The sequence below is a fragment of the Eleutherodactylus coqui genome, chromosome 11, assembly GCF_035609145.1.
Source record: "Eleutherodactylus coqui strain aEleCoq1 chromosome 11, aEleCoq1.hap1, whole genome shotgun sequence".
Lineage (NCBI taxonomy): Eukaryota > Metazoa > Chordata > Amphibia > Anura > Eleutherodactylidae > Eleutherodactylus > Eleutherodactylus coqui.
Genome location: NC_089847.1, coordinates 2,395,875 through 2,417,572, shown reverse-complemented (window position 1 = coordinate 2,417,572; position 21,698 = coordinate 2,395,875). Strand labels below are relative to the sequence as shown.

Below are 21,698 nucleotides of genomic sequence, written 5' to 3'. Positions count from 1 at the left end.
GGCAGGATAGGTCATAAATAGCTGATCGTGGGGTCTAGCGCTTGGGATCCCTGCTGATTAGCTGTTCACGGACCTGCTGTCAGTGCAGACACAACTGGAAGCTTACAGCTCTGTCTGGGCTGCAGTGGCTCATGATACTATTACAGGCGCAGATCCCAGTGAATTCAATGGGGTACGGAATGGTGAACCTCAACTGATCAACATAGAAGGGGGTTCTTTACTGTAAGAGCAGTGAGACTGTGGAACTCTCTGCCTGAGGACGTGGTGATGGCAGGATCCATAGAGGGGTTTAAGAGGGACTAGATGTCTTTGTAGAGCGCTATGATATTACAGGATACAGACATTAGGTGATCAGCGGGTTGTTGATCCGGGTCTTGGGAGTCAGGCAGGCATTTTCAAACATTGATCCAGGGATTATTCTGACTGCCATTATGGAGTTGGCAAGGAATTTTTTCCCACAAGGAGGCTAATTGGCTTCTGCCTCATTGTTTTTTTAGCCTTCTTCTGGATCAACGAGGGGGGGGGGGGGGGGGGGGGAGACACACAGGCTGAACTAGATGGACACTGCCTCCCTTCAGCCTAACATACTATGTTACTATGTAGAACTACTCCTAATGACCTATTCAGGGGACAGGCCACCAAAAAGGTTCTGGATAGCCTCTTTAATGCCTGCTGCTAACTCCTGACACCTCCAGCACCGCTCATCTTCTAAGCTCCATGATGTGCGCCACATCCCTCAGGCGTTAGCGTGTCAACTCTATGGATTCATGACTGCACAGTAACACCTCATCCAGGGAGAACCTGTCAGAGACTTTACAACTGCCACAATAATCGAATAAGGATCTCCCGAGGCAAATTACAAGTGCAAGTCCTGACAGGGCGTGCGTGGCTACACCGAGTGTGCGACACGTTACCACCGCTCTGGCCAACAATAGCAGTGCGCAGCTGGAGCGCGGCCAGAGATCTCGGGCCCGCACCGCTTCCATCCACAGAAGTACTAGAGCTTCTATGCTTTTACAGCAATAATAGTTGCTAAAGGGACTTTGGACACTTCTGCGCCTTAAAGTCGCCCAGTGTAAAGGGGCCATAAAACCTTAAAAGAGGGTTTTCCAGGATACACACACAACAACAACAAAAAGAAATCAAAAAGGGTGCAAAATGAAAATAAACTAAGTACTCACCTACCCCAGAAGCTCCGCGCCCAGCGCTGCAGCTCCGATGCCCACCACACGGATGTGGAAGTAGTGGTGGGCGGTCACACATAGGTCATTGTGCCCTCACAGGCTTCAGTGGTGATTCTTCTATGGCCACTGACGCCTGCGAATGGCTGAGCTGTCACATGAACAGCACATGACCGCCCGCCGCTTCTTGCAGGTTCCGTGCAGCGGGCACAGAGCTGAGCAGGGAATATTACATTCATTTTAAACCCTTTTGATTTATTGTGTGTTCCGGTAAAACCCCTCTAACTCATAGGGTCCACAGCGAGCAACCTGCTTCACCGAGATGCCCGATGGAGAGCTGCTGCCATTCTTGTGGGACAATTCTAGGATTGCAGGAAAATGTTAGAAAGTTCTGAAACCGCAAATTAATAAATACATTTGCACACATTTCTGAAAGAAAAAAAAACAAAAACAAAAAAAACAAATTGCATCGCCCTTTTGGAAAGTTTCTGACAACTGAAGCTCAACACTGTAAATCAGGTGCCCGTAACGGACGACCTCTGACCCCGTGTACAGGTGAGGCTGCCCCGGCTTACCTTTGGAGTGCTTCCCCGAAGGCCTCTTGAGTATGGGATCTTCTATGGAATGTGCTGATGTGTGTAGTGCATTTGCTAAGCTGTTTCCGATGCTGCTTATCAGCGTCTCCGTTCTTGGAGTCATCTGTGAGACAGAGCAGACATACAATATCAGCCAGGACCATCCCCTGTACATACAGGCCTTATTACGCAGCTGCTGATTAGTTTATGACGCCAACTAGAAAAGATGTACCGTTGAGTTTAGGACTTCCCATAATGTGTGAGGAGTGTATTATCAATAGGGATACCACAATCATGGGTTCCTGTGTGATTGGCGGGGTAGCGTGCGTGACCACTGCGCCGCTCGCTCCTAATAGGAATGACAGCACTGTGGAGAGGGGATACATGTTGGATTGCTGGTAAAGCACTCTTAGGCAGCATTCACACATAGAAGACATATACGAGGGAGATGAACATGTGGAGTCTCTATGGGTGGAAATACATGGAGGCAGAACAATACTAAAATCCCCATATGGGGTTTCTATAGACACCAAATATAAGAGAAGCCACTGAAGATCCATTACTGAAGCAGCAAATCACAGAGAGGTCATTATTATGGGGGGCTGTAACTATCCGGATATAAACTGGGGAGCCGAACCTGCGGATCTCATGAGGGGAACAACTTCCTGCCAATTACTAAAGATAATTACCCAACCTGTACGGGACCCCACTAGAGGGGCGGCCATTGTGGAGTTCATACTAACCAACAGACCTGACAGAATAACGGGGGTGCAGAGCGGGCGCACCGGGGAAATAGTGACCAGAATATAATACATTGCCACTTGTCCTTCAAGAGAGTTTTATAGGGGATCTACAAAGATACTACACTAGAACAATATGGGAAGGGAAGTGAAAGGCAAAAATATACAGCTAGTGAACACAGCCGAGAACCTCGTTATTAGAAGTGGGAAGAAAGAACAAACAATACAGAAGGAATGTAGAGGAACAAGAGACCCCGATCACAAACTAAGTAATGGATCCAACAGATCCTTATCCGCTCTTGCTGACAACTTTATCTTCTAGAAGGTAGAAGAGAAAACAAGGAGATCTGCTATCTTGGACCTAATTCTTACCAACAGGGAGGGAATGGTTGGGGAAGTAAGGGTGGCTGGGACCTTAGGAGGCAGTGATCATGATATCCTTGGATGTTGGATAACAAGGGGAGGAAGACCTGAGAAGACTCAGACCGTAAGGTTGGATTTCAGAAAGGTAGATTGTAATGGACTCAGAAAGAGGAAGAATCCAATGGCTGGATGTTCTTAAGGACAGAAATGTCCAAGAAGGTTGGGAAATATTGTGGAATGAGATTCTCAAAGCACAATCGTTACCAATCCCTAAAAGAAGGGAGAATGGGAAGCATTTAAAGAGACCCGGATGGATGAACACAGAACTTGTACACATGTTAAAGAGGAAGAGAAATAGGTTTATCAAATGGAAAGAGGGGGAAATATCTAAAGAAGAATATAATGGGGTCTGCAGAAACTGTAGGGCAAGTGTCAGAAAAGATACAGCTGATAATGAATTGAGGCTTGTAAGAGAGACCAAAAGCAATAAAAAAGGATTTGGGGGTCAAAGGCAAAAGAAAACTCAAAGATGCTATTGGATGTTTACAAGATGAAAATGGGGAATTGGTTAAGAATGATGCTGAGAGACCACTGATGAAAACGTTAACTTACCCCACGTTAATCCCCTCCCCCCCCCTTTTTCCATTTCCTAATACCCCCCCCCCCCCCTCCCCACTGACAAGCGCCTGGAAGAGCTACAACCCCGAATCCCCCAACTCCAAAAGGAAAAAGGAAGAGGAGAGTCCGATGTTATTTTATTGTTCTTTTATATAAATTTAAAAGTTTACTGTTACAATATGCGAACAGATAGTTCGAGAGACACAGCAACTAAGTTGATGTTAATCCAATATATACAACCGTTACTGTCTATATCACCATGTGTAATGTAAAGTTTACTTCACTGTGTATCTCACAAACTGCATATTATCAATAAATAAAACGAATTTAAAAAAAAAGAATGATGCTGAGAAGGACGGACTTATAAATTCCTATTTTGTATCTGTTTTCTCCCAGAAAGTAGAAGTAACATCAGCTGATCGTCCCTGTGGTATTGGAGGATACATGAATGCAGGCTATCTGTAAGCAGAGAGATGGTGAGGGAACACTTAGCTAACTTACATGAATCCAAGTCTCAAGGTCCAGATGAATTACATCCTAGGATACTAAAGGAAGCAGCGGAGGTAATTGCTGAACCACTCGCTATAATCTGTGAGAATTCCTGGAGAACAGGAGAAGTCCCAGAAGACTGGAGAAGGGCAAATGTTGTCCCTATCTTCAAAAAAAGGGAAGAAGGTGGATCCAGGAAACTACAGGCCTGTGAGCCTGACTTCCATACCGGGAAAGGTCTTTGAACTAACAAACCAGCATGTATGCAAGTACTTGGATCAGAATGGAGTAATTAACCAGAGCCAGTTCTATGATCGCTCAAAAAAATATATATATCGCTAAAATGCGATCGTTTGAGTGATAATCGTTGCGTCTAAACACGCGGCCATTGTGCACATTTCATGCACTGCCTGCTGATTGCTAAATTCAGGTAAACCTAAAATCGTGTGGTCTTATCAGGAGTTCTCCATTGGTGGTGCTGATAGCATTGTTTCCCAGCGGAGAACAAAGGAACTGGAAGCAGATAAGAGCCCTTGGGCTATTAACTGCATTCAGCTAAAGGCTTCATTTGCACACTAATAAGCTATTAAGTACCTGAGTAGCTACTGGCGACGTTTCGGCTTCGCCTGAAGCCTTTCTCAAGCCCAGAGAAAGGCTTGAGGCGAAGCCGAAACGTCGCCAGTCTCTTTTTAATATGGAGGAATAAAAAGTTTTTCTACTTATTGTTATACATCAGATGCTGCCTGGCTTCGCTTTATATATTGCATTTCCGCTATGTGTGAATGCATCCTTAGGCCTTGGTCACACGGGCGACAAAGTGGCATTGCTACAAATCGCATGTATGTGAAGCCCATGCTTTGCTATGGGTTAATCCCCATGTGCAAGGTTTTGTAGCATGCAACATCCCGACACAAACCTTGCGGGTCCCGCCATATGCCCGCGACTCGTGAGGTTTTGTAGCCCACGTTTTCCTATAGAACCTTCCTCCCTGATACACAGTAGGAAATCCTACTGTCAAAGCCATAACCTAAGGCCTAACTGCAGGAAACACTTTTTGTAAAAAGTATACATCATGTTAGAAGCGCTGTCATCTCCGGCGCGTCTTCTCCCCGGGTCTCTGGCACTCTTCTCCTTCATCTCTTCTGGCTGGGCATTGTAAAATCCCCGCCTCTTGGAAGCGCTGCCTCCGATTGGTTAATGCTTATCCAATCACAGCTCGCGCTTGATGAACCAATCACAGCCATTCATTGTGTGCTGGCTCTGATTAGCTAAGTGTCAGCCAATCGCAGCCAGCACTTCCAGGGGCCGGGGATTTTTCAATCATCAGCCAGAAGAGATGAAATACAGTGTCGGGGGACCAGGAAGATGCAGCAGAGTCGCGGACAGCGCTTCTAAGGTGATGTATACTCTTTTTTTTCCCTGCAGCTAGGGCTTATATTTCAAGCCCCCACACCTACCCTGAAAGTCCTTGCATGTGGGGCTACAAAATCGTGCCATCACCGTGAGAAACCAGCAATATCGCACGGACCAGCGATGCAATATTGCGGCGATGCCGTGCCGCCCGTGTGAACAAGACCTTAAAGCTACAGCCACACAAACCCAATTTTCCAAATCTAAATTTGCACCATTGGTGTGGATTGTGACTCAGATTCAACTGCGGATCTGTAGCCAATTTAAGCACACCATCACCCACTGAGCATAGCAATCATTTCCCACTTCCGCATCGCTCCACCTGCAGCGGCGCTCAGTAGCGATTGCCGGCTGGCGGTGGGCACTGCGTTCTTGGTGCTGGCAATGCTCATGTTTCAGGCTCAGCATTACGTGCTGCAGAAAATCAGGTGCCTATCCACACCAACGGGCGCATTGTTGATGCATAAATGCTGTGGGTTTTCCAATGCAGACAGTCCACAGCTTTACCACCATGTGTGAACATACCCAAGAGGCCCAAATAAAATACCACCCACCATAGATTCCTCCAGGACACGAGTGCCAAACATTTTCTTTTGCCTGCTCCCCTGAAATCGGACACTTTTGTTTTAGCAGCCAATATGCAAGCTGATCAAACAAGATTGACAACTGGGAGGTTCCAGCAGCGTGATCTCATGGGATTTACACCATACTCTGAGATCAGGCTCCCAGGCCGAGGAGATCCGGAAGCTGAGCCACATACTGCCAGCGAGCAGCAGAGGAAGCATGGCTCTCCAGTGCTTACCTGTATGCGGGGCTGCAGCTTCCCCTCGGCGGCCGGATCTCCGTTGCTTCCATATCAGCCATGCAAAGTAACGGGGGCGATTGTGGGGAACAGGAGCGCATAGACAATAACGCTTTGCAAACGGGGGCACAGAGAAATAAAGCAATGGCAGCAGTTCCACCTTGAAGTAAGCTATGCTGGAGCAGACCATCTATTCTATTAAGGGGTGTGCCCCGTCCTGCACGCCAGAAAGGTAAGTCTATGCCAGCTATGAACTGCTATAGAGCTGTACTTAAATGTACCAGGCAATAGGAGGCTATGCCCCCTCCGCCAAGGCCTGCCCATTATGAGCATGGTGTAAAAGAAAAGTTGCAATTAGTGCAGGAAAAAGCATGTACAAAAATGTGTGATTACCCCCCAATTCAGCTCCATTAATTCTCTCCGGTAACATGTGACCCGAGCTGTAAGTATATTGAGCTCTACAACGTCGTCATATGCAATTATCTCCCTACGCCTTTAAAGGGGGTGTGTATAGAACGGACGGCGCCGGACAAGGCAGCTGCGAAAGAGAGACCGGCAGTGGAAACAGTGACAGGTGCCGCCAGCGCAGGACACACAGCAGCGATGAAAGGAGGCCGTCTGGGAGACAGAGCGGGGGAAAGCACACTGAAAGGAACCGCCGGTGGACATGATGTGACAGCGCCGCCGCTGGCAAGGCGGGCGGTGAGACCATTACAGCGCCAGAAGCCGGGAGGGGAGAAGGGAGAACGCAGGCGACACTTACAGGAATGGAGAGGGTATGTGAGCAGCGGCCAGAGGGACAGCGGGGTGAGACAGTTACAGCACCGCAGCCAGGAGGGGAGAAGGGAGAGCGCCAGGGACACTTACAGCAACCGGAAGGGTAGCTGAGCAGCAGAAAAATAGACAGAACCATGGCTTCAATGTGAGCTAGCCAATCGGCAGCTTTAGGTGTTCCCTTTAACTCCACCAGGACAAACCTCTGCCTCCATCCCTAGTTCCGGTGGAGACAAAATACACCAATACCGGCTCCCTTCAAGGGGTCAGTTCCCCACAATAAGGCCTCCTGTACAAGGGCGTATTTGCATGTGGAGTCCGCGGCGAATACAGCTCATAGTATTCAATGGCAAAACGTCATTTCATCTGCACGAGCGGAAATCTATTAAAGGGGTTGTCCCGCGCCGAAACGGGTTTTTTTTTCTTTTCAATAGCCCCCCCGTTCGGCACGAGACAAACCCGATGCAGGGGTTTAAAGAAAAAAAACGGATAGTACTTACCCGAATCCCCACGCTCCGGTGACTTCTTACTTACCTTGCGAAGATGGCCGCCGGGATCTTCACCCTCGGTGGACCGCAGGTCTTCTGTGCGGTCCATTGCCGATTCCAGCCTCCTGATTGGCTGGAATCGGCACGTGACGGGGCGAAGCTACGAGGAGCAGCTCTCTGGCACGAGCGCCCCATTCAGAAAAGAAGAAGACTGGACTGCGCAAGCGCGTCTAATCGGGCGATTAGACGCTGCAAATTAGACGGCACCATGGAGACGGGGACGCCAGCAACGGAGCAGGTAAGTGAATAACTTCTGTATGGCTCATAATTAATGCACAATGTACATTACAAAGTGCATTAATATGGTCATACAGAAGTGTATACCCCCACTTGCTGCCGCGGGACAACCCCTTTAAGATTTTCGCTTGCGGAGAATAAGTTGCAGCAAACTGCGATTTTGTGCCGGTTACGCATGGCCAGCTTCCATTGAAGTCAACGGAATCCCTCCGCCCCGCGGCACTTCTGCAGTGAGCATTGCAGAAGTATCGCAGGATACGCATCACCCCCCAGCGCCAGCAGCTACTGCGCATGCACGACGGAGTGCCGGACAGCAGAACCGCAGAGTGTGCAGATGCCGCCAGACGGGTAAGCTGGATTCACCAGCTTGGCACCAGGTCGAACTCTGCTGCGGGAATCCCACATACGGAGTCTGACCCACCCGTGTGCAGGAAGCCTAAATGATGCTTTTGCTCCGATTGTAATCACACAAAGTTTCATCCCAACAACTTCTGGGATGATGTTACTGACAATGATATATATATACTCCTACCAGGGGAGGCGTATTACTGACACAGCGAGTATAGATCTATCACATAACCTCTTCATGGGGGAGCGCCTGGTTTTGACAAGGAGTGTAATTTGGCTCCTTGAGGGAAATAAATAAATAACCCCCTATTTGGTGTAATAATCTGGAAGAGACGAGGTCCGGCAGGAAGTGGCGTTCAGCGCAGGAGGCCGCCGGCGGGCAGACAGGCTCACTCTTTCCACTCACATGGAGAGTCTGCTAGAAATGTTCCAAGGGCCCGTCTTGTAGTTGTGGCCAGCAGAGGACGGGCGGCTAGGACTCTCATACCTGCGGGTACATTCCCCAATGCTATGTATAGAGGGCTGCGCCTGCTGCCAAGTGGGTGACATTTCCCTGACGAGCCTCCGGCAGGGCTCACGGGTTGTGGCCTCCACTTTCACCAAGGTCAGCAGGTGGCACATGAGCGACCACTGACTGCCAGTCACTGTGGGTAAAGGCGACCACAGAACACGGGGCTGAATACGCCAACCTGCCACTCCGCCTGACATTTGGGTTCATGTAAATAAACCTGCTGACTATGAGGAGGCGATGCGACAAGCCGAGTGACAGCGGCGCCACGTGATGCATGGTTACCTGAACGCCAACCACCATGGCTCTGATCACATAGCAGTACTACACGCTGCGTGCGATACGTCACCATGAAGCAGGCCATACATATTGGATATCAGCGGACCCTACTAACGTGTGTGGCGGCCCCCCAACTCTCCACCGGAGAAGACCAGGTTTCAACTGCCTGATCCTTTTATTGTTGGGAGGTAAGCTAGTGACAGAGGGGCCTGGCAGCAGCTTTCTGACCTCCCCTATTAAGAACATGTGCACACTTGCCCGAACATGCATATGTATGGGTGATCCTCAAGTGAATGGAGCCGAATTGCAGTACCAGATACGGCCCATTGACTGACGTGGCGCTGTTTCTAGAAAATCCGCAGAGCCTTTTTCCTAACCTTGCACAGACCCCATCAGGCAAACTCAAATGTTGTAGGCATTCAGCACTAGATGAGTATGGGCAGCCTTAAAGGGGCGGTACTAGAGTTACAAGTTATTCCCTATCCAAAGGAAAGGGTTAATTGGCTGATTGGTGGAGGTCTCAGCAGACCCCCACCGATCCTGCGTTCCCCATTCTCATCACTTTGGGCTTACTGCATCCCCAGCAGTGAGGAAGAGAATACATGGAGCCACGGTCGCACAAGCGCGCTGCCATTCCATTCATTTTCAATGGGACTGCAGAGACAGCCTGACAGCAAGCACAGGGGCGTTTCCATCAGGCCCCCTGAAGTGAATGACTACATAAGCTCTGCCAGCACTTCATTCACTGTAGTCACTGCAGGTGGGAGAAGTGGGGGGGCATGCGATCCCTGTTCTTAGGGTCAGTGAGGGTCTCAGCAGAGAGACCCCCAATGATCAGCAAGTAAAGGTACCTTTACCTGGAACATTCCCTTTTAGGCTGGGTTCACAGGCGAATTACACTGCGTTCCCCGCGGCGATAATCCGGCTGCGGGGAACGCAGTGAACGCTTTCCATAATGTTGCTGTGGAACGCGCAACACCCCCCCCCCGAGCGGAAAATCATTGCGATCCTCCGCTCGTGGCTGGCAAATTGCAGCGATTCTCCGCGGTCAGCCTGTCAGATAGGCTCACCGCGGAGATCTGTCAGCTGGCTCCTGCTCCCGCGATATCGCAACGCCCGTGGACAGGCTGCCTGAAGCTCCGTTACACAGGGCAATGATAGAGCTTCAACATTTGCCCAACCACTGGCCCATCTGACTATACCCGCGGTCAGCCGATGGGCTGATTCGATCTTTCATGCCATGCGCAAGAATATACTTAGTATGGGTACGAATGATGGCAGTGATGATCTCTGCAGACCCAGCGCCAACTAACATGTCACTAACGATGGCAGCGATGATCTCTGCAGACCCAGCGCCGACTAACATGTCACTAACGATGGCAGCGATGATCTCTGCAGACCCAGCGCCGACTAACATGTCACTAACGATGGCAGCGATGATCTCTGAGCGCCGACTAACATGCCACTAATGATGGCAGCGATGATCTCTGAGCGCCAACTAACATGTCACTAACGATGGCAGCGATGATCTCTGCAGACCCAGCACCGACTAACATGCCACTAACGATGGCAGCGATGATCTCTGCAGACCCAGCGCTGACTAACATGCCACTAACGATGGCAGCGATGATCTCTGAGTGCCGACTAACATGCCACTAACGATGGCAGCGATGATCTCTGAGTGCCGACTAACATGCCACTAACGATGGCAGCGATGATCTCTGAGTGCCGACTAACATGCCACTAACGATGGCAGCGATGATCTCTGCAGACCCAGCGCTGACTAACATGCCACTAACGATGGCAGTGATGATCTCTGCAGACCCAGCGCCGACTAACATGCCACTAACGATGGCAGCGATGTTCTCTGAGCGCCGACTAACATGCCACTAACGATGGCAGTGAGGATCTCTGAGCGCCGACTAACATGTCACTAACGATGGCAGCGATGATCTCTGCAGACCCAGCGCTGACTAACATGCCACTAACGATGGCAGCGATGTTCTCTGAGCGCCGACTAACATGCCACTAACGATGGCAGCGATGTTCTCTGAGCGCCGACTAACATGTCACTAACGATGGCAGTGAGGATCTCTGAGCGCCGACTAACATGTCACTAACGATGGCAGCGATGATCTCTGCAGACCCAGCGCCGACTAACATGCCACTAACGATGGAAGTGATGATCTCTGCAGACCCAGCGCCGACTAACATGCCACTAACGATGGCAGCTATGATCTCTGCAGACCCAGTGCCGACTAACATGCCACTAACGATGGCAGCGATGATCTCTGCAGACCCAGCGCCGACTAACATGCCACTAACGATGGCAGCGATGATCTCTGCAGACCCAGCGCCGACTAACATGTCACTAACGATGGCAGCGATGATCTCTGCAGACCCAGCGCCGACTAACATGCCACTAACGATGGCAGCGATGATCTCTGCAGACCCAGCGCCGACTAACATGTCACTAACGATGGCAGCGATGATCTCTGAGCGGCGACTAACATGCAACTAACGATGGCAGCGATGATCTCTGCAGACCCAGCGCCGACTAACATGTCACTAACGATGGCAGCGATGATCTCTGAGCGCCGACTAACATGCCACTAACGATGGCAGCGATGATCTCTGCAGACCCAGCGCCGACTAACATGCCACTAACGATGGCAGCGATGATCTCTGAGCGCCGACTAACATGCCACTAACGATGGCAGCGATGATCTCTGAGCGCCGACTAACATGCCACTAACGATGGCAGCGATGATCTCTGCAGACCCAGCGCCGACTAACATGCCACTAACGATGGCAACGATGATCTCTGCAGACCCAGCGCCGACTAACATGCCACTAACGATGGCAGCGATGATCTCTGAGCGCCGACTAACATGTCACTAACGATGGCAGCGATGATCTCTGCAGACCCAGCGCCGACTAACATGCCACTAATGATGGAAGTGATGATCTCTGCAGACCCAGCGCCGACTAACATGCCACTAACGATGGCAGCGATGATCTTTGCAGACTCAGCGCCGACTAACATGCCACCAACGATAGCAGCGATGATCTCCGAGCGCCGACTAACATGCCACTAACGATGGCAGCGATGATCTCTGCAGACCCAGCGCCGACTAACATGCCACTAACGATGGCAGCGATGATCTCTGCAGACCCAGCGCCGACTAACATGTCACGAACGATGGCAGCGATGATCTCTGCAGACCCAGCGCCGACTAACATGCCACTAACGATGGCAGCGATGATCTCTGCAGACCCAGCGCCGACTAACATGCCACTAACGATGGCAGCGATGATCTCTGCAGACCCAGCGCCGACTAACACGTCACTAACGATGGCAACGATGATCTCTGAGCGCCGACTAACATGCCACTAACGATGGAAGTGATGATCTCTGCAGACCCAGCGCCGACTAACATGCCACTAACGATAGCAGCGATGATCTCTGCAGACCCAGCGCCGACTAACATGCCACTAACGATGGCAGCGATGATCTCCGAGCGCCGACTAACATGCCACTAATGATGGAAGTGATGATCTCTGCAGACCCAGCGCCGACTAACATGCCACTAACAATGGCAGCGATGATCTCTGCAGACCCAGCGCCGACTAACATGCCACTAACGATGGCAGCGATGATCTCTGCAGACCCAGCGCCGACTAACATGCCACTAACGATGGCAGCGATGATCTCTGCAGACCCAGCGCCGACTAACATGCCACTAACGATGGCAGCGATGATCTCTGAGCGCCGACTAACATGCCACTAACGATGGCAGTGATGATCTCTGCAGACCCAGCGCCGACTAACATGCCACTAACGATGGCAGCGATGATCTCTGCAGACCCAGCGCCGACTAACATGCCACTAACGATGGCAGCGATGATCTCTGCAGACCCAGCGCCGACTAACATGCCACTAACGATGGCAGCGATGATCTCTGCAGACCCAGCGCCGACTAACATGCCACTAACGATGGCAGCGATGATCTCTGAGCGCCGACTAACATGCCACTAACGATGGCAGCGATGATCTCTGCAGACCCAGCGCCGACTACAATGCCACTAACGATGGCAGCGATGATCTCTGCAGACCCAGCGCCGACTAACATGCCACTAATGATGGCAGTGATGATCTCTGCAGACCCAGCGCTGACTAACATGCCACTAACGATGGCAGTGATGATCTCTGCAGACCCAGCGCTGACTAACATGCCACTAACGATGGCAGCGATGATCTCTGAGCGCCGACTAACATGCCACTAACGATGGCAGCGATGATCTCTGCAGACCCAGCGCCGACTAACATGCCACTAACGATGGCAGCGATGATCTCTGCAGACCCAGCGCTGACTAACATGCCACTAACGATGGCAGTGATGATCTCTGCAGACCCAGCGCTGACTAACATGCCACTAACGATGGCATCGATGATCTCTGAGCGCCGACTAACATGCCACTAACGATGGCAGTGAGGATCTCTGCAGACCCAGCGCCGACTAACATGCCACTAACGATGGCAGTGAGGATCTCTGCAGACCCAGCGCCGACTAACATGCCACTAACGATGGCAGCGATGATCTCTGAGTGCCGACTAACATGCCACTAACGATGGCAGTGAGGATCTCTGCAGACCCAGCGCCGACTAACATGCCACTAACGATGGCAGCGATGATCTCTGAGTGCCGACTAACATGCCACTAACGATGGCAGTGAGGATCTCTGAGCGCCGACTAACATGCCACTAACGATGGCAGCGATGATCTCTGCAGACCCAGCGCCGACTAACATGCCACTAACGATGGCAGCGATGATCTCTGCAGACCCAGCGCCGACTAACATGCCACTGCCCATTCAGAAGAGCACAAGATCCCGGCCACACAGAGAAGCCGATGGCTGAACGATCATTCTGCTGGCGTCGCCCGTCTCGGCCATCAGTCGGTCTCACGGGTCGTACATGCAGCGGGCGATGGATGGAAGACCTTCAGGGCTCGTTCACAATGGGGTCTGACATACGCAGCGCTGATACTCTGTATTCCGTGTATTGCCCTTTGCCCGCAGGCGTGTTCATGGCGTTTGTCAAGCATGCAGCGGCCCCTTGGACGCCCAGCTCGCACACGCATCATACATGTTGGCGGCACAGTTACGTGTTCCCATTGATTCTAATGGGCCAGTATGGGGTGAGCCCCCTGTATGCCCCCGGGCACTGACCTTGGTGCAGCCCCGGCTGCTGCTGACCGTCGTGGTGGTGGCCGTGGGCACGCTGCTCCCCGGGGGGCCCGCCGCCCCCTGCCGGCCCTGGAGGTGAGCCAGCTCCTTGCGCAGCAGCTGCTTCTGGTGGAAGCTGAAGGCCGGGTGGTTGGTGGCCATGGTGAAGAGCAGCAGGAACTCGTCGCCCGTGCGGCCCTCGTTGAGCTGCAGGCCCAGGTTGTTGATGATGGAGTCGATGTGGGTGAGCGTCCGGCACAGCGCCCCCGCCGCCTCGCGGTTGTCGGAGGCCAGCAGCGCCAGGGAGACCAGCAGCTTGCTGCGCACCACCTCGTCCGCCAGGTTGGTGAGGCTGCCCAGGTCGGCGGGGTTGTTGGCCTTGATCTCGGAGTCGCGCAGGGAGTGGTAGTCCTTACGGGCCAGATCCTCCAGGCAGGAGCCCAGGAAGCGCAGCTCCAGCGGCAGGCAGAGGTCCAGCAGGCCGCACAGGAACTCGATGCGCTGGGAGGAGGAGAGCTCGGAGAACCAGCGGTACACGCCGTCCCTCTGCAGGGGGCAGCGCTGCTTCTCCACCATGGTGCCCGGACACACCCGGCGGCTGAGCCCCCCGCTCTCTGCCCGACACCTAGACGCCGCCTTCCCGCTCCGGCCGGGCCCGCCTCCGCTCCTCCCTCCGGGGCTGTGCGCTGCTGCTGCTGCTGCCGGGGGAGCGATCACCGGGCCGGCTCCGTCTGCGGCATCCCCCGCTCTCCAAGCATCACACCTGCGGGGACAAAGACACGTGTGAGGCGGGGGCGACACGTAAGGGACCGGGGATATAGGGGGGGACACGGAGGGGACCGGGGATATAAGGGGGGGGGGGGGGGGGACATGGAGGGGACCGGGGATATAGGGGGGGGGGACACGGAGGGGACCGGGGATATAAGGGGGGGGGGAGGACACGGAGGGGACCGGGGATATAAGGGGGGGGGACACGGAGGGAGGGGGGGGGGACACGGAGGGGACCGGGGATATAAGGGGGGGGGGGGGGAGGACACGGAGGGGACCGGGGATATAGGGGGGCGGACACGGAGGGGACCGGGGATATAGGGGGGCGGACACGGAGGGGACCGGGGATATAGGGGGGCGGACACGGAGGGGACCGGGGATATAAGGGGGGGACACGGAGGGGACCGGGGATATAAGGGGGGGCACGGAGGGGAGGGGGGGGGGGAGACACGGAGGGGACCGGGGATACACGTAGGGGACCGGGGATACGCAGGGGAGAGGACACGGAGAAGACTGGGGTGCATACGGAGGAACCGGGGATACACGGGGGAGAGGATACACAGGGGGTGACACGTAGGGGACCGAGGATACATACAGGGGATATGGAGGGGGACAGGAGAGGCCACACATAGATGAGGGGGATATAGAGGGGGGATCCTGGTACCATTTGGGGTATTATGTTTGGCCTGGTTCCCCCTCACACTCTGATGGTATTGGTGACACACCTGGGTTTTGCGCACATAAGACGCTGTACCAATCTGCCAGAGCTCCCACGGTGCCGCAAATCGTGGCATGTTCTGTCCTATTACACGCCAAGATGGTGCGTGGCGATTGGTGGCACGCAGCAAGTACACAGCGCCATTGCGTGCTGCGATACGCGTGAATCACGGCCCAGCCTTATATGGCGATGAGCAGCTCCACAGGCGCCTCTGATCTCTTCCTGGTCTGTCGGCATGAATGCTATTTACAGAGGTTCTGCAGCAGCTGTGCCATGTATTCTACAGTATGGCACAGATCTCTGAACATCGAGGGCCACATTAAACGTTTGGTGAGGAGCGGCATAGTAAGAGATGTGACCCCAGTATTCTATGGTAGGACAAGCAATCCTATTAGTGGCCCCTCATGTGGTGATGTGGGTCCCCGTATGGAAGGGCACAGTGGGCGCTCCGCATCAGGACAGGTATGTGGGGGTGCAGGACAGTGTGATCTTGTGACACCTGTGCCTGTAACCATGAAGAGGAGGCGCCTCTGACGCCACGATCACAGCGGGACTCTACTGTGGGAGCAGGAAGACTATCGGAGGGGTATACTAGGATGGCGGACACACCACTGGCATCGCTGCCCATCAGCCCATTCCATGGCCGCTACCAGAAAGCGCTGACCCTAGTGCAGCATCTCAGGTTGGCACTGCGGGCACAGCTACCATTCACTTCAATGCCATGCCTAGCTGTGCGGCTGCGCTATCATCAGCACCTTCTGCTTCCTCTGCTGACCATAGCAACAGTGGTCAAGGGGATCAGCAGATGGTCAGGGATCTGTGTGTTATATATCCCCCCCCCCGTACATTATATGCCCGGTATATATCCCCCCTCCCCATACATTATATGCCCGGTGTGTGTGTGTGTATATATATATATTCCCCCCTCACCGTACATTATATGCCCGGTATATATAGGTGTGTGTGTGTGTGTGTATATATATATATATATATATATATATATATATATATATATATATATATCCCCCCCCTATACATTATATGCTCGGTATGTATATATCCACCTCTCCCTGTACATTATATGCCCGGAATATATATCCCTGTCCCCATATATTATAAGCCCGGTGTGTATGTGTGTGTGTGTGTGTGTGTATATATATATATATATATATATTCCCCCCTCACCGTACATTATATGCCCGGTAGATATATATCCCCCCCCCCTCCCCGTACATTATACGTCCGGAATATATATATCCCCCCTCCCCGTACATTATATGCCCAGATTATATATATATCCCTACCTCCCCGTACATTATATGCCCAGATTATATATATATCCCTACCTCCCCGTACATTATACGCCCGGAATATATATATCCCTACCTCCCCGTACATTATACGCCCGGAATATATATATCCTCCCTCCCCGTACATTATACGCCCGGAATATATATATATATATCCTCCCTCCCCGTACATTATACGCCCGGTATATATATACCCCCCCCCTCCCCGTACATTATATGCTCGGTATATATATCCCCCCCCCCCGTACATTATATGCCCGGTATATATATATCCCCCCCTCCCCGTACATTATATGCCCGGTATATATATATCCCCCCTCCCCGTACATTATATGCCCGGTATATATATATATCCCCCCCTCCCCATACATGATATGCCCGGTATATATATATATCCCCCCCTCCCCATACATGATATGCCCGGTATATATATATATCCCCCCCCTCCCCATACATTATATGCCCGGTATATATATATATATCCCCCCCTCCCCATACATTATATGCCCGGTGTATATATATATATATATATATCCCCCCCTCCCCATACATTATATGCCCGGTATATATATATATCCCCCCCTCCCCATACATTATATGCCCGGTGTATATATATATATATATCCCCCCCTCCCCATACATTATATGCCCTGTATATATATATATCCCCCCCTCCCCATACATTATATGCCCGGTATATATATATCCCCCCTCCCCATACATTACATGCCCAGTATATATATCTATCCCCCCTCTCCATACATTATATGCCCGATATATATATCCCCCTCCCCATACATTATATGCCGTGTGTGTGTGTGTGTGTATATATATATATCCCCCCCCATACATTATATGCCCGTTGTATATATATCCCCCCCTCCCCATACATTATATGCCCGATGTATATATATCCCCCCCTCCCCATAGATTATATGCCCGGTGTATATATATATCCCCCCCCCTCCCCGTACATTATATGCCCGGTGTATATATATATCCCCCCCCTCCCCGTACATTATATGCCCGGTGTATATATATATCCCCGATGTATATATATATCCCCCCTCCCCGTATATTATATGCCCGGTATATATATATATATATATATATATATCCCCCTTCCCATATATTATATGCCCGGTATATATATATATCCCCCCCCCCCCATACGTTATATGCCCAGGATATATATATATCCCCCCTCCCCGTACGTTATATGCCCGGTATATATATATCCCCCCTCCCCGTACGTTATATGCCCGGTGTGTGTATATATATATATATATATATATATATATATATCCCCCCTCCCGTATATTATATGCCCGGTATATATATATATATCCCCCCTCCCGTATATTATATGCCCGGTATATATATATATCCCCCCCTCCCGTATATTATATGCCCGGTATATATATCCCCCCCTCCCGTATATTATATGCCCGGTATATATATATCCCCCATCATCTATCGGGTCTCCTGCAGTTATCGCTGATGTGGGCAGTTCCGGGCGTCGTCACTCACCAGCAGCCACTGGGCGGGGCTTATCGTGACACCTAGTGAAGAGGTCAGGAGCTGTCACGACACTCCGGTCCGCTGAGGCTCCTCCCTGCTTCGGGTGAGACGCTGCCCGCCCCTCTCCCGGCGGGGGTCTGTCTGGAGGACGGGGTCAGGAGGAGAAGCGATAACTGCCGACCCCGGCTGACGTGACGGCTCCCCAGGAGGACGAGGCGCGGCTTTCCGTCCGTCCTGGCGGGGCTCCGGTGTCCCCGGGGTTTCCGTTATTCGCCGTTATTCCACCGTCACCCAAAAACCGTTACGTGAAGGACTGGCGCCCCAGCGCTGACACGATGACCCGCCCGCTATGACAAGCCACGCCATTGGCCAGCTGCTAACACAGGCCCGCCCACATAGTGAGAGTGGCGGCTCTGATTGGTCAGAAAGTCCTGTCAGTCTCTTCACCTCTGACTAAAAGGTGAGGGGGAAAAGCGCTGTGGTAGATGGCTGAGGAGAGCTGTCAATCAGGAGGCGGGACCAGGCATGGCTCCTCCCCTCTGACGTCCTATTGGTCTAGCTGGCTGCTCATCAAACAGAGGTCAGGCGAGGAACGAACCATTACTCGTACGGGGGAGCTGAGGTGTTCTCGGGATCAGTCGTGCCGGTGTTCTTGCTGTTGTTTTAGTAATTAAGCGCCCGCAATATAACAAACGCGATAATATCAGTCGGGAGTGTGAGAATCCCCGATCATGATCTTTCTGCGCCCCCCTCTTCACATAGACTCTTCCGCAGCGCCAGATGTTGTGTGGAGTCTCCCAGCGTGCACCGCGCGAGTCTCCTGAGGGCTCGTGTGGAGTTGTAGTTCTCCGGAGTGTCCGGATGGGAGGGCTGTGGAGCCCGACGGCGGGGGGCAGCACCGTCTCATCACTAGAGCTCTGCTGCCTGTCAGTGAACAGCTCACAGCTGAAGCTTCGTTACAGTGTACGCGGCCTGGATATCCTCCTGGGTGTAAATAGTCCGTGCGACCCGCCGGTTACACCCCTCTGTGTATTACGGACCAAGACCGCCATTGAAACCCGTAGGACCGTGCGAATACGCCGCCGTAGACAGGTGTGATATCAGCGCGAATACGCAGCGACCGCCATGGTGATACACGGACAAAAACCGGGAAAATAAGCATCAAACACGGGGTTAATGTGCTGCAGCCGCGAGAAAGAGCGCCGCGGGCGGCCGTGAGGCACGCAGCGTGTTCACCCGTGTTTGGCGCTCGCATCCATTGGGTCTTCAGGCAAGTGAAAAAATGCAGTAAGGACGGACAGCGCCCCCCGCCTGTGAAACCGCCGCGAACCCCCGCGTGCCGTCCGTATTCACTGCGGATGTTTAACGCCGTAGCCGTGCGGACCGATGCTGGTAAAATACACGAAGCCCGCCGCGAATCTGTGGAGGTGATGACATCACTGCGGAGGAAGCCGCGCAAATGTCAGCGTAACGACACGTGGGAAACCGCCTGATACCGCGCTCTGAAACGTGCAATGTCTCCTCCGATCCGGGCCCTTCAGCGCGATGTGTCCGTGGGGGCCGAGCTCTGCAAAGCGAGGCGTCCGCGGGGGCCGGGCCCTTCAGCGCGAGGCGTCCGCGGGGGCCGGGCCCTTCAGCGCGAGGCGTCCGCGGGGGCCGGGCCCTTCAGCGCGAGGCGTCCGCGGGGGCCGGGCCCTTCAGCGCGAGGTGTTCGCGGGGGCCGGGCCCTTCAGCGCGACGTCTACTTCGGTGCCGGGCCCTTTAGCGCGACGGGGGCCGGGCCATTCAGCGCGAGGCGTCCGCGGGGGCCGGGCCGTTCAGCGCGATGTCTCCACAGATTGGCAGCTGCTTCACATTGCTTGCTTTGGAAGACCTCTTCGTATGCCCCTCTCACTGCAAGAGCAGCGGCACAGCGGTCACCGCAACCAATCAGATCCCAGCTCTCCAGATGGGAAAGTGACAACCTGATGGCACAATGAGGTCCGCTTCCTGGCCCTCGGACCGCGGAGGCTGCGGGCACACCGGCGCAAAGCTACAATCTTATGCGCTGCGAGACGCAGAAAACCTGCAAAAATATGAATTTAGTTTTTTGAATCCAGTCACAAATGAGCGACGCTGCGAACCGCGAAACCGCTGCCTGTCCGAGTGGGCCGGAGCGCCGGGTGGACTCAGCAGGGGAAAGAAAAACACTGCACGCCGTCTGATGCCCACGCCGTCTGATGCCCTCGCCGTCTGATGCCCACACCGTCTTATGCCTACGAGGCGCGAAACCGCTGCCTGTCCTGGTTTGCCGGAGCGCCTCGCTGGGTGGACTCAGCAGGGGAAAGAAAAACACCGCACCCCGTCTGATGCGCACGCCGTCTGATGCCCATGCCGTCTGATGCACTCGCCGTCTGATGCCCATGCCGTCTGATGCACTCGCCGTCTGATGCCCATGCCGTCTGATGCCCACGCCGTCTGATGCACTCGCAGTCTGATGCCCATGCCGTCTGATGCGCTCGCCGTCTGATGCCCACGCCATCTGATGCCCACGCCGTCTGATGCCCTCGCCGTCTGATGCCCTCGCCGTCTGATGCCCTCGCCGTCTGATGCCCTCGCCGTCTGATGCCCTCGCCGTCTGATGCCCACGCCGTCTGATGCGCTCGCCGTCTGATGCCCTCGCCGTCTAATGCCCACGCCGTCTGATGCCCTCGCCGTCTGAGCGCTCGCTGTCTGATGCCCACGCCGTCTGATGCCCTCGCCGTCTGATGCCCTCGCCGTCTGATGCACTCGCCGTCTGATGCCCACGACAGGTGATGTTTTTATGATATTGATGGAGACACTTGCCGATCCTCGGACGCGCGTGGCACAAGCGCCAGAAGAGCCAGACTTCTCAGAAGTGATGCATGATGTTTTGGCATCCGCGGGTAAAACGCACGTTGATGAGCGCGATGGCGCCCGTGGGAACAAAGCCTGAGAAGAAGCAGCAGACTGCGGACTCGATCCGAACCCCCGGAGATAAAGTACACAAGTACAAAAGGCGCACATCGCGCTTCGGGACAATCACCGTGTTTTCTCTGCAGTAGAACGCGGCGGCGGCCGGACGCTCCCGCCATCACATATACGAGACGCGCAGGAGAACACGTAGAGATGGATCCACAAGCCTGACAGCCTGGTTTTGAAATCATTTGCGCAGTGTCCGTTTTTGCCGGTTTTCTTGTGCCACGCGTATGTTGTCACTGTTAGCTGTTTTTTCCTAATAAAGTTTTGTAGTTCAATATCACAAAAGTAACATTAAGCG

At 53.0% G+C, this 21,698-nt stretch overlaps 1 protein-coding gene across 1 annotated transcript in view; it reads right to left on the bottom strand.

Moving 5' to 3' along the window:
* ZCCHC14 (zinc finger CCHC-type containing 14) overlaps positions 1–18,760 on the bottom strand; it is a 49,706-nt gene extending 30,946 nt beyond the window's left edge. The window contains exons 1-3 of the mRNA XM_066583464.1: positions 18,428–18,760; positions 14,105–14,864; positions 1,757–1,880 (exon numbers count right to left, since the gene is read on the bottom strand). Coding sequence (XP_066439561.1) covers positions 1,757–1,880; positions 14,105–14,677 — 697 coding nt within the window. The 5' untranslated portion in view covers positions 14,678–14,864; positions 18,428–18,760. The remainder of the gene's footprint in view (positions 1–1,756; positions 1,881–14,104; positions 14,865–18,427) is intronic.
* Positions 18,761–21,698: the final 2,938 nt, after the last annotated feature.